Source organism: Monodelphis domestica, chromosome 7 (assembly GCF_027887165.1).
Source record: "Monodelphis domestica isolate mMonDom1 chromosome 7, mMonDom1.pri, whole genome shotgun sequence".
Lineage (NCBI taxonomy): Eukaryota > Metazoa > Chordata > Mammalia > Didelphimorphia > Didelphidae > Monodelphis > Monodelphis domestica.
The window spans coordinates 117,908,793-117,936,745 of NC_077233.1; the positions used below are offsets into that span (position 1 = coordinate 117,908,793).

A 27,953-nucleotide genomic window follows, 5' to 3' on the forward strand; every position below is an offset into this window, starting at 1 on the left:
GAGAATCACAGGCTGATCTTATTAAACATTTGATTTTGATAAAAGAAAATGTGAAGACTATAGATAAAAGAAGTTCAGCTTACAGGTTCAGGCAGATTTTCAGTGAGACTGTGTGCTCCAAAGTTTGGGACACCCTTGCCCTGCAATCTAAATACTCAAGTATCCATGGAAACAGGCTCTGGATACTAAGCTCTTGCTAGCACAGGGAGGATAAGATTAATGGCTGCATTTGGATCAGATCTTCTTTCAAGTGGGAAAACCATAGAGAAAAGAATAGGAAAGGGAAGGGGAAGAGTGATATGAAAATAATTATTTTCTGAAAGACATACTGGGGATATAGGAAGATCAGACATGTTTCAAATGACATTGCCAAACTCTACATACATATTATTGGTTAGATTGGAAAATGCTTATTTATTAGCTGCTTATCATATTTGTTTCAGTGCTTTGAAAGATACATGGTTTCATCAGCGTGAATGTTTCTTCCACCAATGCACAGCACAGCATCACCACAATTTAAGAGATCACTAATCTGTGGTCCCACGATAAATCTTTCGCCTAGTGTACCACTACCTGGAGATGAATCTCTTTCAGATTGGCTCAGCCAGTCCTTGGGTAACTGAGCCTATAATCAGTGTTAGCCAGATATTTCTTCTTCAGTTGCAAAAAGGCATGAGAATATGCATGAAGTTTTAAAGAGGAAATTGTAAAGCATGAGGTAAAATGGAGATCTTAAATTCCTTCAACAATGGGCTAATGTCTGTTGTCAAGGGTTGAATATGGCAAGTAGAAGAAATGAAGCTTGCATACCTTTCTCTTGGGGAAATTAATTTTTTTTGAAATTATAAATAAAACCTGAATTTCTCTGGTCTTTATTTCTCTAGGATCAAGGGGGTTTGGGCATTGCCATCAGTGAAGAAGATACCCTTAATGGAGTTGTCATAAAGAGTCTAACTGATCATGGAGTAGCAGCAAAGGTGAGATTTTATTAGTATCCCAGGTGTTGCAAAGTATAGTGCTTGTATGTATAAGAGGTGGGGACTGTTGCTCTCAAGAGGGAAAAAAAGTATCAGAAACTTTCCTTTTCCTTCCCAGGATGGACGTCTCAAAGTTGGGGATCAAATCTTGGCAGTAGATGATGAAGTTGTTGTGGGTTTTCCTGTAGAAAAGGTACTTTTTTTAAAATTAGAAGAGTGACTGATAAAATGATTATAGCCAAGTAGATGGGTTTGTATATCTGTTTATGCATTGTGTTAACATGTGTGGTTGGTGGACATGTATGATATATACAAAGTATAAACATATGTGTTATTATATGCCCAGACATAATTATTGTGTGTGTGACTGGTTGACTGACTGACTGAATGCCTAATATTTTCACTTGAAAATACTTAAACATCCTTGGATTCTAGCAAGATGCTCTCAATCTTATAACTAATGTAGCATTTTATTAGTATATTCACAAATCTGATTGTTCCCAAATACATATAGCCTAGTAGAAAGAGTCTCAATGTTTTTATTTGAAAATTTTTTATTTAATTAATTAATTTAGAATATTTTTCCATGGTTACATGATTCATGTTCTTTCCCTCCGTTCCTCCCACCCCCTTCCATAGCCAACAAGCAATTCCACTGGGTTTTAAATGTGTCATTGAGTCTCAGTATTTAGAACAAGAATTTTAGAAATCATTAGATGAAGAAACTGTATTAAATATATTTATTTCTTCTCAGTCGTAGAAAGCATAAGCTTCAAGGGATATCAATGTCTTAATTGCATTAGTTGAATAATTTGCTCATTCGTTTTTTTCTCCTACCAGTTTATAAATCTTTTGAAAACTGCAAAGAACACAGTGAAGCTTACTATTAATACAGAGGATCCAGATGCCCAGTCTGTCCAGTCAACCCTTGGTGCCTCCACTGGAGAAAAAAAGAACCTTTCACAAGCTTCAGTAATGCCCCCTTCTGGATCACCAGAACCTGAACCTCTCAGAAGTAAGAAGAGTCCTGTAAACTTTAAGTCTCAGAAATTAGAGTCTGTATGTATAGAGTAATCCCAGTTGCAGCAGATAATTACTGTAAAGAGTTTAGTAACCAGTGAGTGCTCCTAAAAGCGTCTTGTGAGTGACTTACCCCTAGGTCAAAGTTTTCACATTAGATGGCCATCACATTATGTGTAATGATATGTTGATGACACGACTCATTCCACTTCCTTTGGGAATCTGGTCTAAAGAGCAAATGTTGGATCACGTCTCTCTGTTCTGGAAAGAAAAGTTTGTGTGGTTTATGTCAGCCTAGTCCTCTGATCCACAGGTTAGAAAACCAGGATTGTTTTTCTCTCTTTGTATTTCAGATACCACAACTAATTAATATTGGGCTCTCATTATTCCATGACCAGTAGGAGTCTGGAATATGGGATAACAAGTCAGTGTTGAGAATATGTTGTGGGAGCTTAATAAAAATGACGAAGGTATCCTTTATAACATAGTCTAAACTATGTCAGGATCCCAGTGCATGTGGACTATGAGGGCAGCTTGACATAGAAAAAGTGATGGACTTGCAATTAAGAGCCTTGTGTTTGAGTTTCCAATCAGACACTAAGTAACCTACCCTGACAAAGATTATGTAGCTATTCTCAATCTCAACTTTTTTATCTATGAAAAGGGGATAATAATACTTGTGCTACCCCAGAAGAGATTAGGTAATTGTGGTTGTCAGAGAAATGCTTTGTATTAAAAGTACCATAAACATAAATTATTATCCTTACTTCACATGCTGATACATCTATTTACGACAACTTTTTTTCTTGTATAAAAATCTCTCATTCATGCAGAAACACATTTTAAAGCATTTGTACCACCTTAACTTTCAAAAACTGTTTTATGTTCTTGACTGTAAAATGTAGGGGAACCATTTGGTTATGTTAGCAATCCCAAACGATTCATCTGTTTTGGCATAAAAAAACCTGAAACATTCACATTTTTTTGGAATGCTTTTTAGGGAAACAGTAGTTCAAAACATTCAAAAAATAGTTCAAAACAGTATCTCAAAGCAAAATACTATGTATTTGATGAAAGAGATACTTTATATAGAGAACATTTGCCAATTCATTAAAATGTTTGAAGATTTTCTAGAAAATTTTCCCTTTCATTAAGTTTTCAGCTATTCCCAAAATAGCATTCCCCAAAATAATTTGAAATTATACATGTAAAAATAGCATAAGGGAAGAAAATAGAACCAAGAAAGTTGTCTTTCTCTCTGTAATTCCTAAAAAGAAAACATCTTATCTCAAACTTAAGCTTTTATTGCTTGGCTTTCCTAAAACTAGTTCTTGTTAACATATTAAATGAAGAATATCATAAAACTAAATATAAAATTTTAATCTACATAGTGAACATAAAGGGTAAAAATCATTATCATTTTGAGACTTGAACAATTTATTGTATGAAGTATCTAAGAAAAAGGAACACACATTCATGTTTCCATTCTTGACACTGCTTTGTGACTTTGGGAAAATGATTTAGAATAAGAACAGCATAGATTTGAATATAGAGCAGATCTTTGAGGTCATGCCATCCAACCCATTCATGTTGCAGATGAGGAAATTTGTTGTGTGGAGTGGTTCAGTGGCCAAGGTACACTATAACCCGTGTGCTGCAATGTTTCCTTTGTGAGCCTCAGACTTCTCAAACCTTTAAACTGAAGATAATAATACTGCACTTATTTAATAGGGAATCTTAGGTTAGGAAAGTAACTTTAAGTTCCTTAAAATGCTAAAGACAAAGTAATTTTGTCTTTGTAGATGTAGAGAAATGGAATCAAAGGGAGAAAGTAAAAGTAGTCTCTGAATCCAGGTTTGCTGAAGGTGTTTTGTACACTGTCGTTTGAGATTATTTGGTTCTTTATTTAATGGACAATGCATAATTTGGTGGGAGGTTTTGCCTAATGCCAAATATATCCCTGTGTCCTTGCAACTTTGACTCAGTTTCCCTGACTTTAGACTTTTGATAGAGCCAGGCTTCTCTTCTCTATTTGAAGGCACGAGCAGGTCCTCCACCCCAGCCACTTTCCCTTCTGATCCAGCAACCTGTCCCATTATCCCGGGCTGTGAAACAACAATTGACATTTCCAAAGGACGGACAGGACTCGGATTGAGCATTGTTGGAGGATCAGATACTTTGCTGGTGAGCACTTAAGGGGGGAAATAGCTCAAGATAAAATAGTGGATAGAATGCTGGGCTAGAGTGGGGAGGACCTGGATACAGCTACTCCCTATATAACTGTGATAACATCATTTAACATATTTGAATCTCCATTTGCTCCTCTGCAAAATGTGAATAAAGATACCTGATAGTGTAGTACCTTCTTCATAGGGTTGCTTTGGGCTATAAGTGAGAAAGAGATAGAGACATATCTCTGATTCATTTATATAAGGTTCTCCAGGAGGAACTTCTCTGTCAGTACAGGTAAGGACCTGTCTTCCCATAAATTTACGAGTATATCAGATTCTTCAGAGGCTTTTCTCAGATTATTTTAATATTATGTAGATACTAGGGTTCATTATCCTCTCTTCTTACATGATCAGCCTACTTCCTTTTCTAGTCATATATATCTTTGATAAGAGCACTGACCTCAGAATCAGAGAATGTAGTTTTACTGCACTTCCCTGGACATTGTTGCTTTATCTATAAAATGAGGGCATTTAGTTAGATGACTTTTAAAATCACTTCTAAATGGCTCCTTGTGGGGAAAAATGTATGCACAATACACTTATAATGCATTATTAATATTTTCTCCATTGCTTTCTAAAGTCTAGATGATCAACAAAACAATAGATCCAGGCCTGATTTACAGTGTTTAATGATTTCTGAAAATTTAACTAGCTCTCATGATCTAGCATTAACTATCTCACCATACTCTTGCTTCCAACTCTAGATCTATGATTAATATAATTTTATTATTACTTGAGATATAATAGATCATCTAGTCTTCTCTGGATTAAATTTTGGCTTTAATTGTCCTTTATTATTAACAGTTTGGGTTTTGTAAATTTTTGTGGCATTGGCAATGTTTTGTGATTCTCAGATTTCAAAACTTCTCTCCTTGTCAACAACTCCTCATACATTTTCTGTAATCATAACCATTGGGGTGACCCAGATATACCCTTTTAGGATTTAAAAAAATTAGATCATTATAAATCAATCTTAAATATTTTTAAGTATTAAAAAATGTGTTGTGCCTTAATTTCAGTTTGAAAAGTATGTTTCAAACTTCTACATTCTATTAATAAACACATATATAGATTTTTTAAAAATGTACAAAGCCATTTCTTCATGACACCCCTTTGAGACATGGTATAAAACTACTTTGATGAATATTTTATATATGAAGAACCCAAGGTATGGAAAAGATTAATTACCTGAAAAGTAGGTATTTAGACTGAAATATAAAACCTGACTTTTAAATGGATTGTCCCATTCACTGTCTCAGTAGTTTGTATAAGACTATTTTGTAAAGATTTTGCCCTCACATACATATATTTTTCCTATTCAGTAATACTTTAGCCCACACTATACAATGAATTTAAGCTTTTTTTTTTCTTTACTGAAGTGGCGGGAACACAAAAACTAATGCTTGTTTTTTCAATCAATAGGGTGCTATTATTATCCATGAAGTTTATGAGGAGGGAGCTGCCTGTAAAGATGGAAGACTTTGGGCTGGGGATCAGATTTTAGAGGTAAGGATTTAGAATTTAGAATTATATATGCAAATATATGTACACAAACACACACACATATACAGATCTCTCTCTCTCTCTCCCTCTCTCTCTCTCTCTCTCTCTCTCTCTATATATATATATATATATATATATATATATATATATATCGGTTATGCAAAAGGAGATGATTTTGTTTGGGTTTTTGATTCTTTTTCATCAGCCCGTTTTCTCACAGTCCATGTCTGATTTTGATTCAGGTGAATGGGATTGACCTCAGGAATGCTACACATGATGAAGCCATCAATGTATTGAGGCAGACACCTCAAAAGGTGCGCCTATCAATCTACAGGGATGAGGCCCAATATAAGGAGGAGGACATGTATGATATGTTCAATGTAGAACTGCAAAAGAAGCCTGGAAAAGGACTTGGTTTGAGTATTGTTGGTAAAAGGTATGAAAAGACAAATTTCTTCTCTCCCTCAGGGGGCTTTCAAACAATCTGAAGTTTAGGAGCATTTGTGCTGGGACCATGGGCATGTGCAAATATTTAATTATTTCATAGAATCAATTTAGAACATCCTATTTTTTGCATAGAGTCATAAAACCACGACAGCTTGTAACATTCTTTTCAAATACTTAGGGCTGATAAAACAACATTTATATACTTTTCTTTGTGGAATTCTGACATAATTCTAATAAATAAGGATGCAAATATTACAGTTGTAATATTACAGATTTTAGTTGGGGAATGGCTTATAGTAGTAATAGACTTACCTCTGTACTTTACTGGAGGCAGTATATAATTTTGAAAATTGTACAGACCTTAGAGTTAGGAGAAACCTGGGTATAAAAACCAGCTCTGACTTTTATTATGTAAGCCATAGCAAGTCACTTACAACATCCCCTAGCATCAGTTTCTTCATTTTCACAAAATAGAATGATAATAATATTTTCACTATTTATTTCATATAGTTGTTTTAAGGAAAAGATTGAAAACTTTTAAGTACTATATAAATAGACATTATTATTTATTGTACATATTAGGCCCTTAAAAATGTTCATCGCCTTAAATTGATGGCAGGGCTTATACTGATGTTCACTACTGGACAAAGTCATTGATTGTCCTTAGTGACAAATGAACCACTACCTGATAAAGGTAAAAATGAGTCTCATTTCTTTGGTATGTTAAAGGTTATAAAGCATTTTTCCAAAATGAAAATGTATTTTTGAGTTGAATGGAGTGAAGGAGATCAGCTTTAGAAATTATATATAATCATACAAATTTAAAGTTCAAATAAAAATTCACAAATGTCTTAAGCCTAAAAACAACTTGAAAAATACTCCACAATTTCTAGAGGGTTCCTGTAAGATCTTTGAACTTGACCAAACAGAATTTGTACCCACCTCCTCTAAGCAACTCATATTTTATGTTTCTGGATTAGTTGACTTAAATGCTAACAGAGTCAGTCATAGGCTCAGTTTTTTTGTTGTTTAGTCGTTTCTGTGTTTGACTCTTTGGAACACTATTTGAAGTTTTCTTGGCAAAGATAATGGAATTTGCCATTTCTTCTTCTAGTTCATTTTACAGATGAACTGAGGCAAATGGAGTTAAATGACTTGCTCAGGATCACATGGCTATTAAGTATCTGAGGTTGCATTTGAACTCAAGTCTTCCTGACTTCACAGCCAACATTATCTACCATGCTACATGGCTAACATGTTGAGTTACTTTCTGTTTTAATCATTTTAGTCCTGCAGCTTAGAGGTTCCTTTGAAATATTCTCAAACATGTTGCATTAATTCAGTGAAGTGGCTGAGGTTATGAAACCTGCCTTTTTCCAGATCTTTTATACACCCATTTCACTCTTAAAAGGTAGCCAGAGAGTTCAATAAATGAAGTTAACATTCACATTTTTATTCCACTTAGTAAAATGTATGTGCATTAGGCAAGTGTCTATTTGATTCAATACCTTAGGAATTGGTAGAATCAAAATTTGTGGATGGGACCTCGAGGATTTGTCCAGTTCAGCTCTCTACTTGTTAGAGGGAGTAGAATTCAAGCCTGACAGAAATGGTTACTCACTGCTGTTTTCAGTGTTCTCCAAGGAAGGAATGTTAACAGCCTTTCTTGTCCACTTCATAATTCCTCTAGTCTCCTGTAGTGTTCCCCTTGGTCATAATTAATCAGAGCTTTTTATACAGGTGTTCTGTCAGGTAATGAGCAATGGTAAAATGAAATTGCCTTTCCTAGGCAATTCATTAAGTTGAAACACTTAAGTAATCCAAAGGAGAAAAATCGTAAAGCCTTGCTAAGTAGATATTGTCTCCCCATTTTACAGCCAAAAAGACTAAGTAATCCTGTTGGTGGTTTGCCCCAGTAGGGGTCATAAAGTGTCAACTCTGGGTATTAAATCGTAATCTGGCCTTTCCTCCTGACCTCAGGTCCCTGTGATCCCAAAGAAACTTCTCTGACTTTTTTTTTCCAAATGAGTTAATTTTTTACTGACTAGGGCTTTTTATATTGCAACCCCAACACTTGTAAAACCAAGGAAACACATCTGTGTTCATCTCAAAGTTCCCTCATGTATTCAGTTGCAAATGATTTTGTTTTGTACATTGTTTCTCTTATAGCAAATGGTTCATTTTTAACCAAGAACTAGAATGACCTTTACTTAAAATGTCATGCCTCAGGACCATAGGATTATAGATTCAGATATGGACAGCACCATGGTGGTCATTTTCAGTCCAGGCACCTTCATATGAGGAAACTTGAATCTAGGTCCTAAGTGGCATAGCTAGGATTTGAACCTGGACTCTTTGACACTGAAACCATGAAGTCTATCCATAAGATTTTTTAAGTGCCTGCCACCTTCCAGGTACTGTGCTAGACGATGAGAATTTTTTTTTAAAGGAAAAAAAAATAATGATTTCTGCTCTCTGATAGCTTTCATTTACTCTAATGATTTCAATTTCAGCTATATTGTACTGACTAATGATAATATTATATCCCATGGTGGTAATAGTTAATAATAGCTAACATTCATATAGCACTTGCTATGTGCCAAGCACTGTGATAAATAAACCCTTTAAAATTATGAGGTCATTCGATCCTCACAACCACCTTGCAAGGTTTTACAGTTGAGGAAACTGCGACAAACAAAAGTTAAGTGAGTGTCTGAGTCTAGATTTGAACTCAGATTTTCCTGACTTCAGGGCAGGCACTTTTTCTGTTGTGCCACCAAGCTGTTATTTCAGTTTTCTGCAGAAGACATTATGACTATCATCATGAAGCTATCTAGTCCAATTCTCTTACTTACATTTCAGAAAACTGACTCCTTGGGAGATCGAGTGATTTATTCAAGGTTCCAATAAGGCGGCAGAGTCGAGATTTGAACAGAGGTTCTTTGCCCTTAAAGCCAGTGGGCTCTTCATTATACTTTTACCCCAGCTCTGTTCACTTCATGGGAGACCTAGAAAAGACCTGATTCTTCCAGCCCAAGGCAAAGGTCCCAAGGGTAGAACCTAGATATGATCAAGGAGTGATCTTTCCATTACCTCGTGAGCCTATATTCATACCTAGTAAATGCCGGCCGGTGTAATGATTAAAACTTATTCCTATGAAAGGATTTTCAGTCTTAGTCATTCCATGGGGGTGGGGGGTGGGGGGGATATTGGCAATTGTAAGAGAGATCAGATTCTTTGTGACTACATAGGGTTTTCTTGGCAAAGTTAATGGAGGAGTTTGTCATTTCCTTCTCTAGGGAATTAAAGCAAACAGAGGTTTTACAGCGTGCCCAGGTTCACACCGTGAGAATCTGAGGCCACATTTGAACTCGGGTCTCTCAGGCTCCCACTGAACTACCCATCTCTCTCTAAATCAACTGTGCAAGGGATTAAAACAAAAAAAAAAGGAAGTAGTTTGATGCTTACCTCCAGACCTGCCTTTTATGGGATAGTTAAATCTTCCAAAGAGTACAATTTGACATTTATTTTAAATAACTTGGTTTTTTGTTTTATTTTTGAGAAAAATGGACCAGGTTTTTTACTTTTATCACTATTTGTTTATCGAGCAAGAGGCAACATGGAACAGTAAGATAACAAACAAACCCAAGAAAACCTATGGGCTTTGGAATGGTAACGATTAGGATCAAATATTTTCCTCCTCACTCCCTATATGGCCTGGTTACTCAGTTTACTCATCTGGAAAATGAATGAGGTGCTGGACTACTTGGCCTCCAAGGTTCCTTTTATGTCTTCATATGTCATCATCCTGTTATTGACTAATTTAAAATATTCCTTATTTCTATTTTAATATTTACAGTACTGCCTCAAGATCAGCCTTAACTATAATTATGCCCTAACATCACAATAATAGAGCTAACTTGGGCTGATATCACAGCTTTTTACCACTCCCAGAAATCTTTTTTCTATTCCCCTGGTTGTTAATCTTCTCTCTTTCAAAATATTTGGTATTTATTTCTTTGTCTACATGTTATATTCTCCCAGTTGTATCCTATCCACAATGATCTTTTTTTTTTTACCCTCATCTTCTCTCTTAGAATTGATACAATGGATGGGTTCCAAGGCAAAAGAACAATAAGGACTAGGCAACTGAGGTTAAGTGACTTGCCTAGGGTTACATCTTTTGCAAATATCCGAGGTTAGATTTGAGCCAGGATCTCCCATCTCTAGGTCTGGTGCTTTAACCAGTGAGCCACCTACGTGTCCCTCATAACCAACTTTTGTAAAAATTCCTTGAAGGTGAGTCTTTGCATCTTCCTATACCTAGAATAGTGTCAAGCACTTCATGAGAACTTGATAAAAGTGAATTGAATTGGGGAAGTGAGGTGGCTCAGTGGATTGAGAGCCAAGTTTATTTATATGAGGTTCTGGGTTTAAATATGACTTCACACACATCCTAGCTCTGTGATCTTGGGCAAGTCACTTGACCCCCATTGCCTAGCCCTTACCATTTTTCTGCCTTGGAGCCAATACACAGTATTGATTTCAAGATGGAAGGTAAGGGTTAAAAATAATTAAATTGAATCCAAAATAAAAATTGTATTTGCAGAAATGATACTGGAGTATTTGTGTCAGACATTGTGAAAGGAGGAATCGCAGATATGGATGGAAGATTGATGCAGGGAGATCAGATACTAATGGTAAATGGGGAAGATGTTCGTAATGCCACTCAGGAAGCGGTTGCAGCATTGCTAAAGGTAATAATTTTTAAAGTTAATAACATTGTTGCATTGTACTACAGGAAAAGAAAACTGAAAATTGAGCCATGGCAATGAACAATTACTGATATGTTTAGAGAATAATGTCTTTTATTTTCAAACTCATCTCACTTTTATAAAAAAATCCTTTAATTCACTGATAGTTTTAAAATGATAATCTTAGGTGTAATTATCTATAATATTGGTATACATTTTATTGGGTAATAGGAAGTATTATAAATGGATTGTTAATGATGTAAATAAAATCTTCATCCTCAAGATCTGTTAAAAGAACTTCTTGAAGGAGGAGAGTTTGGCCAAGGGCCAATCTTCCTCTCTGGAGCTTAGATAACTGGCAATAGAATGTTTCAATAGATTAATCTACCTCAATAAAACACCACATGTGCACACACACACACACATACACACACACACACTCAAATCTCTTTGAAAAGCAGATGCTATTTATAGATGATACAAAGCTTAAATGAATGCTAATTTTTTTCAGGGAAATTTTATCTTAAAACAAACATACAGATTTACTAAACTGACCTACTAGATGAATGATAAATCTTTTTTTTTTTTTGTTTAAAGTTTCTATCACACGAAGACTTACACAAGAAGATGAGGTTCTGTTGTAAACAGAATCCCTATTATACTCTGTCCTCCTCAACTGACTCTTGGTCCAATCATTTAGTCACTATGGGACAAAAAGATGGGGGAGAATTAATGAAAGAGAAGGGGATGCTGAGGACTTTACAGATTATCAGGGTGTCTCAGCTGTGTAAATGCAGAATCTCTTCAGTTCTGCCTTGGGAAGAAGAAATGACACAAAAAACCCCAAACCTATCATTTTGTGACTTTTGGACATAGTTATCACAACCGTGTCACTTTGAAATTCTTTGTTCCTCTAAGTTCAGTCACATTAGCAGTGGAGCACATAAGTGTTGAGTCAGCATAACAAGTATTTATTAAGTATGTGCTGCATGCCAGGTACAGTGATAAATACTGACCATGCCTAGAAAGGCAAAGCAACTCACAGAATGGGGGAGACCATAGGCAAGCAACTATGTCAAACAAGATATGTACAAGATAAAAAGGATCTAAGAAGGAAAGCACAAGCATTAAGGGAGACCTAAGGGAGCAATCCTTTGTAGCACAGGGGAAGCAAATATAGAAAGAAATACCTAGCAGCAGTCAACTCCCATGTAACAGATACTTCCCAAAGTTCCAAGTTGCTTGTTTTTTTTGCAGATCCATTTTGTTTTTCTATTTCATCTGTTACACCCATTGCCACAGTGCTGTTACACTGAAGCTCCCTTGTTACCTTTCTCCTTTTCTAAGCACTTTAGCATTCTCTATGAGTAATATTATTAGAGCCAGCTTCCCAAAAATCATAGCAAAAGTCTTGTTTCTTTCTCTTATATGAGAAGCTGGGATACTCCTCTTGCCTTCCTAAAGAACCATCTTCCTTGCCATGCTACTAGAGAAGAGGGAAAGAAGAAATTAAGCAAGAGAGAGAGCAAAAGAGTCAACCATCAGAGTTAGTTCACTGAGAATGATTTTTTTCAAGGATGGAGGGAAAATAAAAAGCACCCACATACAGTTTAACCTATTGCTTATGAGGAAAGGAGGAAAGAATGGGTAAAGAGATATATGGTACCTTTCACTTATACCAGTGGAGGAGGAAGGAAGAGAAAGGGATAAGCATTTGTATATTTTCTACTGTGTGCTAAGCACTTTTTACAAATATCACCTCATTGATCCTATTAACAACTCTTGAGGCATAGGTGCCATTTTTATCCCTTTTTAATAGTTGTGGAAATTGAGGCAGACAAAAGTTAAATGACTTGCCCAGAGTCACAGGACTAATTTTTGAAGTCAAGGTTTGAACTCGGGTGTTCCTGACTGGAAGCTTAGCCTTCCATTTACAGAGCCACCTGCTCTACAGGCAGCAGAGAAAAAGAGATAATTTGAAGCATGCTCGTTCTCCAGCTTAAATTCAGTCTATGTTCTGAGCTGTTCTGCACATATTATGGTTTCACATATGCCAAAGAGTTTCTTTCCTGTGACCTCTGGTGTTTATAATAGTCTTGCCTTCTCCTTGAGCCTTAGAAGTGAAACTTCAAAGTTTCATTCTATGGCATATTTTTTTTTGAGGTTTGGAAGTGAAATTGTGTGTTGAGACTGACCAGGGGAAGTAGAATGAAATGGTCCTATATTAGATGGAAGACCATCTCCCTGACCTGGGCATATGGTCCCAAATTCTACCTTTTTTTCGGTCTTTTACTTTTGTCCAGGTTGCTACTTGAATGGTTCATTAACTAGGGAAAAAAAAATCAGAGATAACATTGGTAGTAATATTACCACTCAACTGTGTAAGTAATATTCTAACTAATATCTTTGTGATGTTGGTAGGTTACAGAGGAAACTAGCAAGTCCTTATTTTTATGATAAAATGTATTTACACATTTGTCTCAATTTATACCATTTTTAGAGAAAATCACTAGTATTTTAAACTTTTCTGACATAATTTGTAATCCTCTTTTGGCTCACTGGATCTAGAAATTGTAGTCATTTTGAAGCCATAGTGGGTTTTGTATATGTCTACAACATAAACCTTTGCTTTATAGCCAAAGATGAAATACTGGACTCCATGATTTGGTTTTCTGATCTATTACAGTATTTCTTATCTTTAAGATAAGATATTTATCTGTAGTACATTCCTTCTGCTGTTAGATATATGTCCTTTTAAACCAATTTTTTCTTTTCTTTTTTTACCTATAAGAGTAAGCTGTCTGTGACTATACTCTTCAGATAAACTAAAATAGAGAATTAGAACAATTATCTAAATAACTTTTCTATTGAGGGGGAAAAAGGTGGATTAAAAAACAGCTATTTCATTCAGTCAACATTGTCTGTGTAGATGATCCATGAGTTTCACTAGCTAATTGCGCACCTTTCCATTTCCCTTTGCTTTGATAGATACAATCTGCATCTGCTCTATTGCAAGATGAGCTAATTGCTTATAATAAGGTACTCTAAAAGGAGCAACCTTTTGAAAAGTGAGCCTGTGGAAATATAAAATAACATAAAATATGAATGTAACATTTTATGGAAAGACTTCAATAAAAACTAACGATTCTTCAGTGTTCTGTTCTTCAGTGTTCTCTAGGTACAGTAAGATTGGAAGTTGGAAGAATCAAAACGGGTCCATTCCATTCAGAGAGGAGGACATCCCAAAGTAGCCAGGTTGGTAATTGTGGCATTCCAAAGAACAGAATTTTGCCTCCCTACACCACAAACAAATTAAAGGATTGCCAGATCATTTGGATCAGATAGTACAGAATAAAAAGGTCATTAAGATGGGCAAATGAACAATATGGAAAGTTTATTTTTTGGAAAGGGGCTGGTTGAAAATCAGCTTTTATTATCTTACAGCCAAACCTATTTTAACTGTTTTTTAATTTTAAAAAAGTGTGAATTGAAGTGTGTAGATTGAAAATTGATGCCAGTGGTGGCCATGTTAGAATTCCCTGCCCTCAGTATGCTCTATACTGTGAGATTTAAAATGGTTGAGGTCTTAAACTGCAGTGATTAAAATAGTGGAAGATATAAATTGTGATAGATATAAGAGAGGGTGAGCAAGTTTGACCGCAGAAATATGTTTCACTACAGTGTCTTGGGTTTAAAATCAAATATAAGGTGGTTGCCAGGGAAATATTCCCAATTATTCAAATACCCAAGTCAATTGGGTTTTATAGAGATTTAATTAACAATACAATGAGTAATCAAAGAAAGGGAGAGAGAGAGTAAGAAAGGAATAAGTATGAAGGGCCTCAAGCCAATATGGCCTAGACCTGAGTCTTAAAAGAGAAATCAGTCAATTTTTTATAACTCACCATAAGATCTGTCTAAGTAAGGATTTCTAATGACACCAGGCCAGCAGCATCTCAGCTGCTTTCACCAGCTCCCTCCTCCATCTGAATGTTTCAGATCAGTCTCCTCAGAATGAGTCTCTCCAATCTGGATGTTTCAGAATGACTTCCCAGCTCTTCCCTGAGCTCTCACCTTTAAGGGCAAAATCTCCCATGTCACCTCCCCCACGTCCCTACATCTAACAATCACTGTAGATGTCTCCAAAGGACCTCCCATTTTGAATTCACAGCTGAGTAGTTTTAATCTCTTTAGTAAGTCAGAAAAAAATGCTGCTGTGTCAACAAATTTCACCAAGAAAAAACCTCTGAACAAGTTATCACCCCCCCCAGGTTCAAGTAGTCCACAAGTTGCCCCACCCCCACAGGCACCCAGCATCCCACTGTATCAACTCCAAAACAGTCATGACTCAAAGAACTTCCTGTCCTTTCCATAAGCATGGGTCAAAGTACTTCCATTGTTCTCAAGGAGCTCTCTGTCCCAAAGCAGTCCCAAGTAGGGTGGAGTAGGGATATTCCCAAGGCAAGGAGCCCCCACATTCAAGCAGAACTCTCACTATCTGCCAGGGAATCTTTTAAGTAGAAGATTCCCCAGTGGGGGAAATTTCCAACATTCACAAGTCTGAGAAATTTTGAGGTTTACAATACATGTATATATATGTGTGTGTGTGTGTGTGTGACACACATATATACAGTAGAGGCTTGATTTTAATTTTTCCCCTCCAGTTCAATTAAATACAATGACTTTACCAATTGAGTTATGACTTTTTTTCCTAAAGATCACAAACTGAATTTTCTCAAAAAATGTTCATTTATTTAAGTGATTTAAGAAATGTGTTAATAAAGCACAGGTTATTTTTCCAGGTCACTGATTAAACTCAGTTTGGCATCCTGATTTTCCAAAATATGGTTTGAAACAACAAATTTTTAGAATTAAATTACTATAGTGGGTATATTTATAAAATTGTCCATTATACTGATCCTGAAGAATATTGTAAAAGTTTCATTCTCTGCATGTCTGTGGTCAAGCCAAGCTATAAGTACCCCACTATTAGGCAGTTACTCCATTAGCCTACTTGAGACATTTTGCTTATTATTACTAAGAAGAATCTGCATTTCTATGAATAACCTTAGTTCAGCCACCATACTTTGTACTTAAAATTGGTGTGAATAATAGTGAGATTTTACATCTGTAGCTAAAGTGAAAACTACATAAACCAAAATGCATTTTTTTTATATTTGAAGCTTCTTGAAACATAAAGCACCTGAATGCATCAGTCATTTGTTATATAACTACTACATAAAAGGCATTGTTCTACTAGGTGCTAATAAAGATCTAAAAATTAAACAAACATTTCAAATTGTTTGCAACGTAATTAAAAAGGATAGAAAGGATACACAGGTTAGTGTAATCAAAGGTAAAAGGAAGGAGGAAAGGATGAAAACAGGTCATATATTTGAGTAGAGGGTTTATAGTACCTGAGGCAGAGAGCATTAGGAGATTCTTCATCAATGAGGTGCTAGTTGAGCTGGGTCTTGAAGGAAGAAAAATATATCTTAAAGTGGTGAAGAAGGGATCCATTTGTGTGAAGGACGGCTTATGAAAATGTAGAAAGGAAGAAGAAGGAAGGATGAGATTGGGGAAGAGCTTATAGTCTTGTTAGGCTGTAATAGTGTGAAATAAAGCTGGGAAGGTTGCTTAGAAATGGATTTGGCAGAGATTTAAATGTCAGGCTAAGAAGTTCATATGTTATTCTAGTGGTTGTAGAGAACCACTGGGTGAGATATATATGTATGTGGAAACTAATTAACTAGTTTATAGTCACCCCTGACCCTGAAACCTGGTGGAAACAGCAACAATAACAACAAAATGAAATCTGCGAAAAAGGAAATAACTATCTGAGGTTTCTTTTTTTTTCTGCAATCCCCTTCCCCTTTGATGGATAGGCTTGGAGCACTAGGAAAATCTAGATACCCTCAAAAAATCTCATCTTTCTAAGTAAGTAGGACTTGACCAAAACTGTCTTGGAAAGCAACCTCTAATTACCAATTTTAAAAAATTCTTCCCATATAAAACATTCTAATGTTACTAACCTAACAGCAGAAAATTCTTAATAATCCAGTTTAATTTCTTTCTACTTTAAGTTCATTTCCTTTGTTTAAATGAACAACACAAAGATCACCAGACATAAATTATCCCATTATATACTTTAAGATTAAGAAGTTAACAGAACCAGTTGAGTGTCATAGAGCTCTGCTGAAATACTGTCTCTGACACCTTCTGGCTGTTTACCCCTGGGTAAGTCACTTAATCTTTCAATTTTCCAGGCAACTTTCGACTGAAAATTGCATAAAAGATGCCAACTTAATAGGAGTTCCTTCACCTGAGAATTCCTTATACTAAAAAATCAAAAGGTTGAATTCTTATCCCAGTATTTTAAGATAATTCAATTTTTCATTTTTTCTTCAGAATAAATCTATTTTACCAGCCTTTCTATTTCTCATTTTTTAAAAGATATTACTTTTCCTTTTGTTTTCCATCACAGTGAATTAACTATGTATACTTCCAGCATTCTCTATTCTGAAGCTAGGTTCACCATAAATGAAGAAGAAAAAACAGTTCCCCAATACTTTCAGTATATGTACTATTCCATTCCCATACCCCTAACATCTTTTAATCTTTCCCTCTAACTCTCTCTAAATGTACTATAATTAATTTTCATTATATAATCCTGGAACTAGAGGAACTAAGAATGACGAGAATAAAACAGTGCTGAAATTTAGAATGTATCTCAATGTTATTCCCAGGTCTTTTGCCTGTGTCATGCATAAGATCAGTTTTCCCCTATTTTATTGTCAATATTCAATTTTGTCTTCTAAAAGCCTGCCTTTGCCACCATTTAACTTGAGTAATTATATTACTATAAACTTTGAAAAGGACTCAAAGATCATCTCGTTCTCTTCATATCTAAATCACAAAAATCCCATATACTATTTCCATGGAAATAGAAAGTTGCCCAGGCTCAGCTTGTTTCACTAAGTTCACATTGCTTAAGAGGAGTTTAAAGTCAATTATTGGGAAGTTGTTTTGTTGAAATCTGTCTCTGTTATTTCAAATTCTTGGCCCTGACCTCATGTGCCTAAAAGGATAAATGCAATCCTTTTTAAACCAAATACACAGAAAATAGGTTTCCTTTCTATCTCTTCTCAGGCTATTAGAGCTATCAATCTGAGTCTTTTTCTCTGATATTACTCCAACTCTCAAGTTTAAGTGGTGCTATCCTAACAAATGAGCTTATTCTTTAACTGCATTTATCCCTTGCACAGAATAGGCAGTATGATTTTGTATTTATCAAACTGCATGTGTCCCTGGCTGATAATGAATGACAAAACCTTTTCTAGCACATATTTAGTAATGATTTCATTACCTAAAAGCATCATTATGTAAAATCTTATGAATTTCCCCAGTTTGATGAGGATACTATCTTCAACATCTCTCAAAACCTTTTTGAGCTTAAAGCTGATTAATTTGGATCTCCAACTTTTGTAATTTTGCAAATATAGCCAATGAAAAGGTCAGCAGAGGGGGCAACTAGATGTCTCAGTGGATTGAGAGCTAGGCTCAGACAGGAGGTCCTGGGTTCAAATGTGGCCTCAGACACTTCCTAGCTGAGTGACCTTAGGCAAGTCACTTAATCCCCATTGCCTAGCCTTTATTACTCTTCTGCTTTGGAACCAATATATAGTATTGGTTCTAAGACAAAAGGTAAGAGTTAAAAAAAAAGGTCAGCAGAAATAAATGGCATAAGAAGAGACAAAAGCATCCTTCAAAATAGTACATTATCAGTGCTATCCATGGTTTTTAAATGTTGCATGAAAAGTAACCAGTGAAATGGATTTTAGAATTAAGAAGTTTTCTTCTTATTACCTTCTACACTTGAAAGAATAATTAAGATCTTATTTTTTTTCTAGATGAGTGAAGGAAGCCTGTCATCCTTCACTTTCCCTCTTTCTGGATCCAACACATCAGAGGCATTTGACAGTGTTTCAAAGAAGAATGCCTGTAAGATTAATTTCATATTTGAATTAAATTATGATTAAATTATGTATTATTAAGGGGGACTTTCTTTCACTAGTTTTTTCCTCTAAAGTATATTACTGATGTATGAAAGTTTCTGTGTTCTGGACTATTTTGAAACTATGCCCTAGGAAATTATGTCCATTGGAGTTAAAATATACATTTGCAGGGCACCCAGGCAGTCCAGTGGATAGAGTGCCAGGCCTGGAATTATGAGGACTAGGGTTCAAATATGTCCTTAGACACTTCCCAGCTGTGTGACTCTAACCTCAATTGTCTAGTCCTGATTGCTCTTCTGCCTTGGAATTAATACTTAGTATCAAGTTGAAGGCAGAAGGTAAGATTTTTTAAAAAATCAATTCAAATATAGCATTCTGGTAAAATGATAATCAAACAGCTTATTTTAAATCCTGGTTCTGATGTTTCCTAGCTTTGGGACTGTGGGAAAGTCATATCAATTCCCTAAGTACCAGTTTATTCATCTATAAACTGATGAAAATGGAGGTAGTAGAATTTGGACCATCATGGGTTTCTTGTAAACTTTGTCAACTTTAAATTGTCTAAATATACATTTAAATACCAAGTAAATACAAAGATGTATATGATCCAGATGTTCTCAAGGATCTTATAGCCCTCTTGCCAGAGGAAAACACATAAGCAACAATGACACAGTGGATATATAATTGCAACAAGAAGTCAAGTCAACAAGTATATCTTAAGTGCCTCATATGTGCGAGGCACTAAGCTAGGAGCTGATAATATAAAGAAAGGGGGGAAAAAAACCAAATGGACCAAAAACCCAGCTCCTCCTCTCAAAGAGTTCCTAGTTTAGTGTTGGAGACAACATGCAAATAACTTTGTACAAACAAGATATAATATACGGGGTAAACCAGAGAAAACCTCAGAATTAAGGTCCTAGGATTAAGGAGGATTGGGAAAAAATTCTGATAAAAGGTGAGACTTTAGATGAGATCTGAAGCTGAGAGGTAAAGGTGAAGAGGGACTAGAATCCAGGTTTGGGGAAAATCCAGTGAAAATGCCTTCAGTAGGGAGTGTCTTGGTCAAGGATTGGAAAGGGGGGGTACAGTCACTCTGTTGCAGAATATTGGAGAGATGTGCAGGGAAGGGAGGAAGGATCAGGTAATGAAGAGCTTTCAAAATAAAAAAAGGATTTAATATTTGATCCTCTAGGCAATAAGTAGCCACTGGAGTTTATTGAGGTGGGTGGGGCAAGGAATGGAATGGTCAGACTTGGGCTTTAGGAAAAGATCACTGAGAGCTCTGTGAAGAATGAATTGGCATGGGGCAAGATTTAAGGGAAAGGAGACCAACCAGAAGGCTATCACAGTAGTTGAGGCATGAGGTGATGAGGCCCTGCGCCATGGATATTTCAGAGAAGACTGGGACGTGTGCAAGGATTGTACAAGTAGAATCATAGCACTTGGCAACCTATTTGCTATCATATCAGGGTGTGAGATAGAGTGAAAAGTATATTCAGCTTTAAGGCTGGGTAAGATGTCTAAAAGTGGTCTTTTCCACCTAGGGAGATACCTGTGTATACATGAATATGTAGAGAAGACAGGAATGGAATGGTCAAGTAAAGTTTTAAGGAAGTGGCATCTGAATTAGACCTTGAAGAAAGGGATTTTTATAGATGGAAATGAGGGAGAGAATTATTCCAGCCAAGAGTTATGGCTTGTTGTTACTGCACAAATGGGATGGACTTGGATGGTGTATGATTTCAGCAAATGGAAATAGACTTTAAGGAGCTCGATCCTAATTAGTTATTTTAAGCACATAGAAATCAAGAATCTAGCCCAGGGTCACCCAGTTTGTGGAGTGTCAGAAGTGGAATCTGAATCCAGATATTCTTGACAGCAAGCCCAACCCTCTTGAACTACGATGTTTGCTCTTGCTTCTTCTTATGGAATTATCAGTAGCATTATTAAATTGAGGATCCTGTAAACTTTTCTTATTAAGAAGCAGCTTGGTTTTTTTATTACTTTTTTATTGACATTAAGTAAAAAATATATATATATGTATATATATATATATATATATAATATATCAGGCACTCCCACCCACAGTAAACACTGAATTTTCCATAATTATTTTATTTTTAAACTGAGAACTCATGCTTTCTTTCTCATGTGTAAATTATGTGAAAATTGCAACAGAAGAATTTTGGCGATGAATATTGGTTGAGGCTTACCCAAATTTGTGAAACTAACCATATGGTGGTCTCAGTTATCATTTTTTCCATACTTCAAGAGTCCATGATTTCATTTGTAGTGATACTTCTACAAGCTCAAATTACATCTCTTCCACGTTTCATTAACTGTTGAAAAATATATGACATGGTGGCCAGAACTGTAGTGACTTGTACTTAGCTAGATTGTTCTTCAAGTGAGAGGTACTTAATATGTTCTTGGGTCTATACTCCACTGCTTGACAAGGTGGGACTACCATAAACTGTCACCATCACAGCACCCAGGAGCACAGGGTTATCCCTTTGCTCCAAGAAAGGATCAGAGGTGGACTTTAGTGAATTATCCAGCTTAAAATGTGTTTAATATTAACAAAATTAAAATACCTGAATGCTTAGATTGTTTTACATGAAGTCATAACCATAATGCCTGAGGCTTTGTATTCATGGCTTTGTAAAGAGACTGTGTTCTTTTCTTGACTCATTCAGAAAGGATTATAATTAGTCAGTGTATAAAATGAGAAAAAAAGAAAGTGGGGTGGCATAAAGTTATTTCTAACTTTTGAAGTAGGAAAGTACATAAGAAAGGATGGATTGCTAGCAGGTAATGGTTTAGGAGTGACCTTTCCAAACAAATAGGTGGGAACCCATCTGATCTCATAACACACTCCGTGTTTGCACTTAATGTTATTGACATTATAGTTGTAATAACTTCATTTCATCCTTTTTTTCATTTTACAGTGGCTTTGGAAATACAAGGATTAAGAACAGTTGAAATAAAAAAGGTAAATTAGACCAGAAAGCCATATAAACTATTCATTTGAGAGACATGGGGAGATCCATTTTCTGGATAGCTATCTTGCCATTTTAAAATACCCAGTGGGGGGAAAAATGTTTGTTTAGTGCAATATGGCCTGGTTTTATGGAGCAGAAGTAGAAAGCAGAGATTGCAAAATTCCCTGTGGAAAGTAACTATTAAGTATTGTAAAATACCCATTCACATCTAGGAGAGGTTTAAACATCTTTTTGTTTTCAGTGATAGCATTTCTGTAAGTGAAACTTTTTATTTGTTCTTAGAAAAACTGTTGTGTCCACATATTTCCTTTTGTCTCTTAAAAATTGAATTATTTGACATTTATAAAATACCACCTCTTCGTTTTCCTTTATTATGAAACTGAGCACCTCCCTGCCACAGACATTTCTTAATTCAACCACTAACAGAGTTCCATGAAAACAATCAAAAAGGAAATAGAGAGAAACCCGAGTATAGTAAATGTTTAAATTTTATTAATTTCCTCTACTTGATAAGTATAATACTTATATTATTATAATATATTATATCTTAACTATTTCTTAATAAAGATAAGGATAACATTCTTTTAAGAATAAGTAATGCTGCTTTAGCTGCAAATCATTTAAAGGAAACTCAAAAGCACATGGACATAAAACATGTTCTGATGAAACTCAGTGCTACAAATTCTGCATGAAAATCAGAGCCTTTCTGTTTTCCTAACATTCAGTTCTAGTTTCTGATCCAAGCACTGCATTCTCCCTCTGGTCCCTTAGTTGAGAAACCTGCATTTTTCTCTCCCTCCTCTTCCCTCTTCCCTTCCATGGCACCCCTTTTACTAATTCTGACACTTTGCAGTGCAATCTGAAGCTTTATTCTCCTCTCCACTCAGGAATATTCCAACTTTAGCATGTCTTTGGTCATAAGAGGTGAGGATTTGGAGAACAGAACAGTATCCCCTACCTACTTCCCAAGGTTATTGGGAGGATGAGAATGCAATAACATTTGTAATTCACTTTGTAGTCCTTAAAACAGTATGTAAATGTTAGTTGTTATTCTTAGTAATAATATATCAATAAACAGGCCATGATTTCTATCAGAGAAAAAGATGGTATAAATGTCTTAATTCTGGCTTTCTCTTCTTCATGCCCCACATGAGATAGGAATATATTTATGAAATGTTATGGAGCAGAATTCAAATGATGAAACAAGCATGATTTTTTTTAATTAAAATTTTATTTCTCTTCTCATGGCAGGGCCCTGCTGACTCACTGGGAGTTAGCATTGCTGGAGGTGTAGGCAGTCCACTTGGTGATGTCCCAATATTCATTGCCATGATGCATCCGAATGGAGTTGCTGCGCAGACCCAGAAACTTAGAGTAATTTAACTCCCTAAATCATCAGACATACCTCTTGTGGGGCAGTTTGGTGCAAGACCATTCAGTTCTTCATTACTGGATTGAAAATCAAAATCTTTGCAACTCAAATACTGGGTTAATCATATCAATGAAAGTCGAGGCAGGGGTATTTTTGGTAAAAAAGTAGAATACTTGCAATGAAAAGAAAACTATTTGGTAATTCTAAATTTTCAAGGAACAAGAAGGCAGTAGACTATAGATGTAGGTAACATTTTAGCTTAATTAAAACTATAGCAAGTTAAAATGTACAATGATGTGAAATTATACTTTTATTGAGTTGAATTGAATTAAATTAAAATGTTTCTTAAGTAACAACTAAGTAAGTTGTGGTTTAAACATGTATTTGATTTGACAGTCACTTTGGCTTCCTGAATTATTTAAGTAATGATTGGACAAAAATTTGTATAAGATGATTATTTTATCCAAGGTCAATGTAATATCACCACATTATACTTCTCTGTTGGATAGAATTCTAGTGGTCTACCTGTCAACTCTCGCAGCTCTTCTCTCTATGAATTGATACTTTCTTTTGGGAGAGTTGTTCATTTTGACCAATCTGTAGGCTAAAAGACATCTTTTTTTTTTAAAGGAGATTAAGTGTGATTAATCTGTGATTAATCTTAATCTTAAAAGATTAAGATGAAATGATCTAAGCACTAATATACCTTTATGACAACATTGAGTTATGCAATGGGACCACATAATTAAAGCATTCTGTAGAAATATTCCAGTTATATTGAAACTCTCCCCTAGTTTGGGTGGAGATGCTTGCCCAAAGGGGTCAGCTTGATAAATCCTGGCTCTCCAACAATCTTATGTGTACTCTAGAAAGCAAACCAGACACTTTAGTTGAATGTATCATTAAGGATAAAGGAAGAAACAGCTTCCAAATTCACCAGCTATATCATTTTAGGCAATTAAATTCTACAAGCATTTATGATGCACCCGCTATATGTCAGGCACTGGGAATATACATTCTACTATAGAAAAAATATGAATGCAGATAAGCAAATTCAGAACTGCATTCAAAATAAATACAAAAGAGCCTCAGAGTTAGAGAGAACTTGCAAGTAGGGGAAACAGAACAGGCCTTTTGGGAATTGAAAAGTGAGGGAATTCCAGGAGGAGTCAACCATCATTATGAAGAAATTGAGATGGAAGATAGACAGTCTTGTCTATTTAAGTATAGTAGTTTGACTAGAACAATGAATGATAGAGAGAAATTTGTAATCTCAACTCAAGCTGCTTTCCTTTGATACAAAGTGCTGTATTAAAAAGCCTGCTTTAAGCTGCTTTGTCATTAAATGCCTTATAACTGATATTATAAAAATTAATTGGGCAAATGCAGTTAGTTATGTCTTAAATAGTGAATATTTTTTTTAATTCTAGTTTGTAAGTAAAGTTTTTATAAAATACCACAGGTATCTAGAAAGTGGATCGACTAAATGATCTTTAAGGTCCCTTTTAGTTCTGACGGTCCTTATGCTGATTCCTCTTCAACTGGTAAAGAATGCCTTTCTCAGAAAGGAACAACTATTTAAAAATTCAGAATTTTTATTCATTAGCTGCTACTTTCCTACTTGCTTCTTCCTAAGCTTCCTAACTACCAGTATTTTTTTAAAAATTGCTAAAGGGGGATTATGATTTGTAATGAAGTAGAGAAAAATTGGCCTTAGGACTTCTGAGCTCTCAATACCTGAATTTTGGGGATTATTCATGCTAACTTGGTTGTTGTAATGATGGTTTGGTTTCTACTTCCCCTTGACTAGGTTGGGGATAGGATTGTGAGTATCTGTGGAACTTCAACAGAGGGCATGACTCATTCCCAGGCAGTGAGCTTACTGAAAAATGCTTCTGGTTCCATTGAAGTACAGGTAAGAGTTTTCCTAAAAAGTTTTTCAGAATATAGGTAGCTTGAGGATAATTAAATTTCAATGCTATAGCAAAAATAAAACAAAAGCAAAAAAAAACGTATAGTATTAACCTCTCATGTTATTATTTTCACATTTATCATTTATAAATTCAAGGATTCTCAGCAAGAACTAATGAGATACTTCAATTTTTTTTTCCTCATAGATAATAGCAGATTGTATACATTGGGGAGGGGGGAATTAAAATTTGACTTTGCTTTTCAGTTGTTGTTAGACTTTTTTTTAAACCCTTACCTCTCTTCTACTTTAAAAGTAAGGTAGAAGAGAGGTAAGGGCTGGGAAATGGGGGTTAAGTCACACAGCTAGGAAGAGTCTGCGGCCAGATTTGAACCCAGGTAGGACCTCCCACCTCTAGGCCTGGCTCTCAATCCATTGAGATACCCAGATGTCCTCTGTTGTTAGACTTTTGAATGAGTAGGGGAGTGGGGAGTAGAGATTTCCAGGTATCTGAATCTGTAGAAACATTGTATGTAACAACAATGATATTCAAAAGAGAACTTTAAGAACTCTGGGACCAATCATGTTTCCAGAAGCCTTGACATGAAATATGCCTTCTATCTTTTAGCAGAGGCCTCAGGATACAAATTGAACCTTTTTTTTTTTTAATGATGTGTTCAATATGGGAATTTGTTTTATTTGACTGTATTTGTTACAGGGGCTTTGTTTTTCTTTCTTTTTCTTCTGGGGGAAGAGTGGAAGGCAAAGAATGTGAATTGTCATTAATTGAAAAAATAAAAGTTAATTTTAAAAGTTTAATAACAATATTTTGAAAAGCCTTTGTCCCAAAAGGAAATTCTCTTTCATTTTTGTGATTGTTTTTAAAAAACAATATTGACAAAAAAATTGATGCTTCTTTTTGTGATTGATGTCAACCTTATGAACTCACAAAGACTTATTCTACTTCTCTTTTGAATATAGGTGGTTGCTGGAGGAGATGTGAGTGTTGTCACCAGCCCACAGCAGGAGGCAGTTGGCTCTAGTCTTTCCTTTACAGGACTGACAACCAACAGTATTTTTCAGGATGATTTGGGGTGAGCTTTTGTGTATATAAAATTCAAGAGTTTTCAGCACTTAAAAGGGAGAGATCTGAAGAGTAACTGAAGAAGAAGCAAGGATGGTTTCATAAATCTTATTTCCTAGAATACCAAATACCCATTCTCTGCTCATGATACCATGGCCATCCTAATGCCTTGTAACACTGAAGCAGACGTGAAAAATAATAACAGTAAAGTAGGCAAAAGTACTATGAGTTTTTCTGCTCTATTAAAATGGGAAGAGAAATAAAAACATGCCTACTGTGTACTCAAGGGTGATGTGGTAGATAGACAGACAGCTGGTCTGAGAGCTTCAAATCCTCCCTTTGACCCATCCCTACTCGGTGTCCCTGGGCGAGGAAACTCTAAGACTTAGTAGAAAAGAAAGTGCTAAAGGTAGAAGGATTCTTTTAACTGGGACCTTTCCTTGTTTAGTTATTGGCGGTCATGAGCCCCTTTTGGAGGGTTTTCTTGGCAAATTATATTGGAGTTGTTTGCTATTTCCTTCTCCAGCTCATTTTCTAAGTGAGGAAACAGGCAGATGAGGTTAAGTGACTCGCCCAGGGTCATATAGCTCCTAAGTATGTGAGGCCAGATTTGAACTCAGTTCTTCCCGACTCTGGGCACAGCACTCTATCGAGTCTTCCACCTGGCTACCCCTGGGAACTTACAGCATTAGTAAAATTATAGTTCAAGCGTGGGTCCCATTATATATGCATAAAGGATTAAAGTCATCCCTAAATGGAGCCCTCCATCTCTTATTCACTTACCTCAAGCCTGGGCAGGTATGGTAGGGAGGCTGATGCGCTCTGGACCGCCACGTGAGGCGGAGCTCTAAGTCTATCTTTTGTCCTCTGGCCTATTAGAAGGAAGCCCAGAGATACACAATTGCATAATCTCCTTTTTCATGAGCGCAAAAGCCTGGAACCACAACATCAATAATGCTATAAGTAAATGAGTCATGTTTGTAAATGGCGCACTGCTACGGTGGCCTTTTTTATTCTTTTAGGCTCAGTCCTTGTCTCTGAGTGGTTGGATAAATCATATTACTTGGATAGTCCGTTCAATTGCAGCCTTCTCTCTAAAGCAGAGAACAAGTAACCTTCTGGGGCTGAGCAAGAACATGCTGTGAATTTCTTTGTGTACGAGGGAGCTCTAAATGAGTAATAGATTTAAGGTGTTAAGTGGGATTTCATTAGATTATGCAAATTTGGAATTTCCAGCATCGCAAACATTAGCAAGTTAAAAACTACTCATAATATACCTGTTGCCAGCAATGGGCAGACAAACTTTCTTGGCCAATGATCACACACACACACACACACACACACACACACACACACACACACACACGTATGTATGTATGTATAAAATCCGTACCCAAATGCTAAAAGTCTTTTTTTTTCCTTTCCCTGCTTTAGCCCTCCTCAATATAAGACCATTACTCTAGACCGAGGACCAGATGGTTTGGGCTTCAGTATAGTAGGAGGATATGGCAGCCCTCATGGAGACTTACCCATTTATGTTAAAACAGTATTTGCAAAGGTAAGAATATACATTTTAACCATCCCATTCTCCCCTAAATATTTATTATTAGTGGTCAGCAGCTGGCTTATTAGTTTATGG

At 35.8% G+C, this 27,953-nt stretch overlaps 1 protein-coding gene across 50 annotated transcripts in view; it reads left to right on the forward strand.

The window, feature by feature from the left end:
* Positions 1-27,953, forward strand: part of MPDZ (multiple PDZ domain crumbs cell polarity complex component) — a 229,323-nt gene that overhangs the window by 195,197 nt on the left and 6,173 nt on the right. For 26 of the 50 annotated variants that reach the window (XM_056805373.1, XM_056805384.1, XM_056805400.1 and 23 more), the window contains 14 exons: positions 885-977; positions 1,096-1,170; positions 1,818-1,992; positions 4,036-4,181; positions 5,651-5,734; positions 5,974-6,167; positions 10,788-10,935; positions 14,101-14,187; positions 18,843-18,933; positions 21,896-21,939; positions 23,201-23,323; positions 25,132-25,236; positions 26,212-26,324; positions 27,749-27,872. In XM_056805373.1, the coding sequence (XP_056661351.1) occupies positions 885-977; positions 1,096-1,170; positions 1,818-1,992; positions 4,036-4,181; positions 5,651-5,734; positions 5,974-6,167; positions 10,788-10,935; positions 14,101-14,187; positions 18,843-18,933; positions 21,896-21,939; positions 23,201-23,323; positions 25,132-25,236; positions 26,212-26,324; positions 27,749-27,872 (1,602 nt within the window). Of the gene's footprint in view, positions 1-884; positions 978-1,095; positions 1,171-1,817; positions 1,993-4,035; positions 4,182-5,650; positions 5,735-5,973; positions 6,168-10,787; positions 10,936-14,085; positions 14,188-18,842; positions 18,934-21,895; positions 21,940-23,200; positions 23,324-25,131; positions 25,237-26,211; positions 26,325-27,748; positions 27,873-27,953 lie in introns of all 50 variants that reach the window. The other 24 variants (XM_056805390.1, XM_056805398.1, XM_056805397.1 and 21 more) reach the window with 1 other exon arrangement.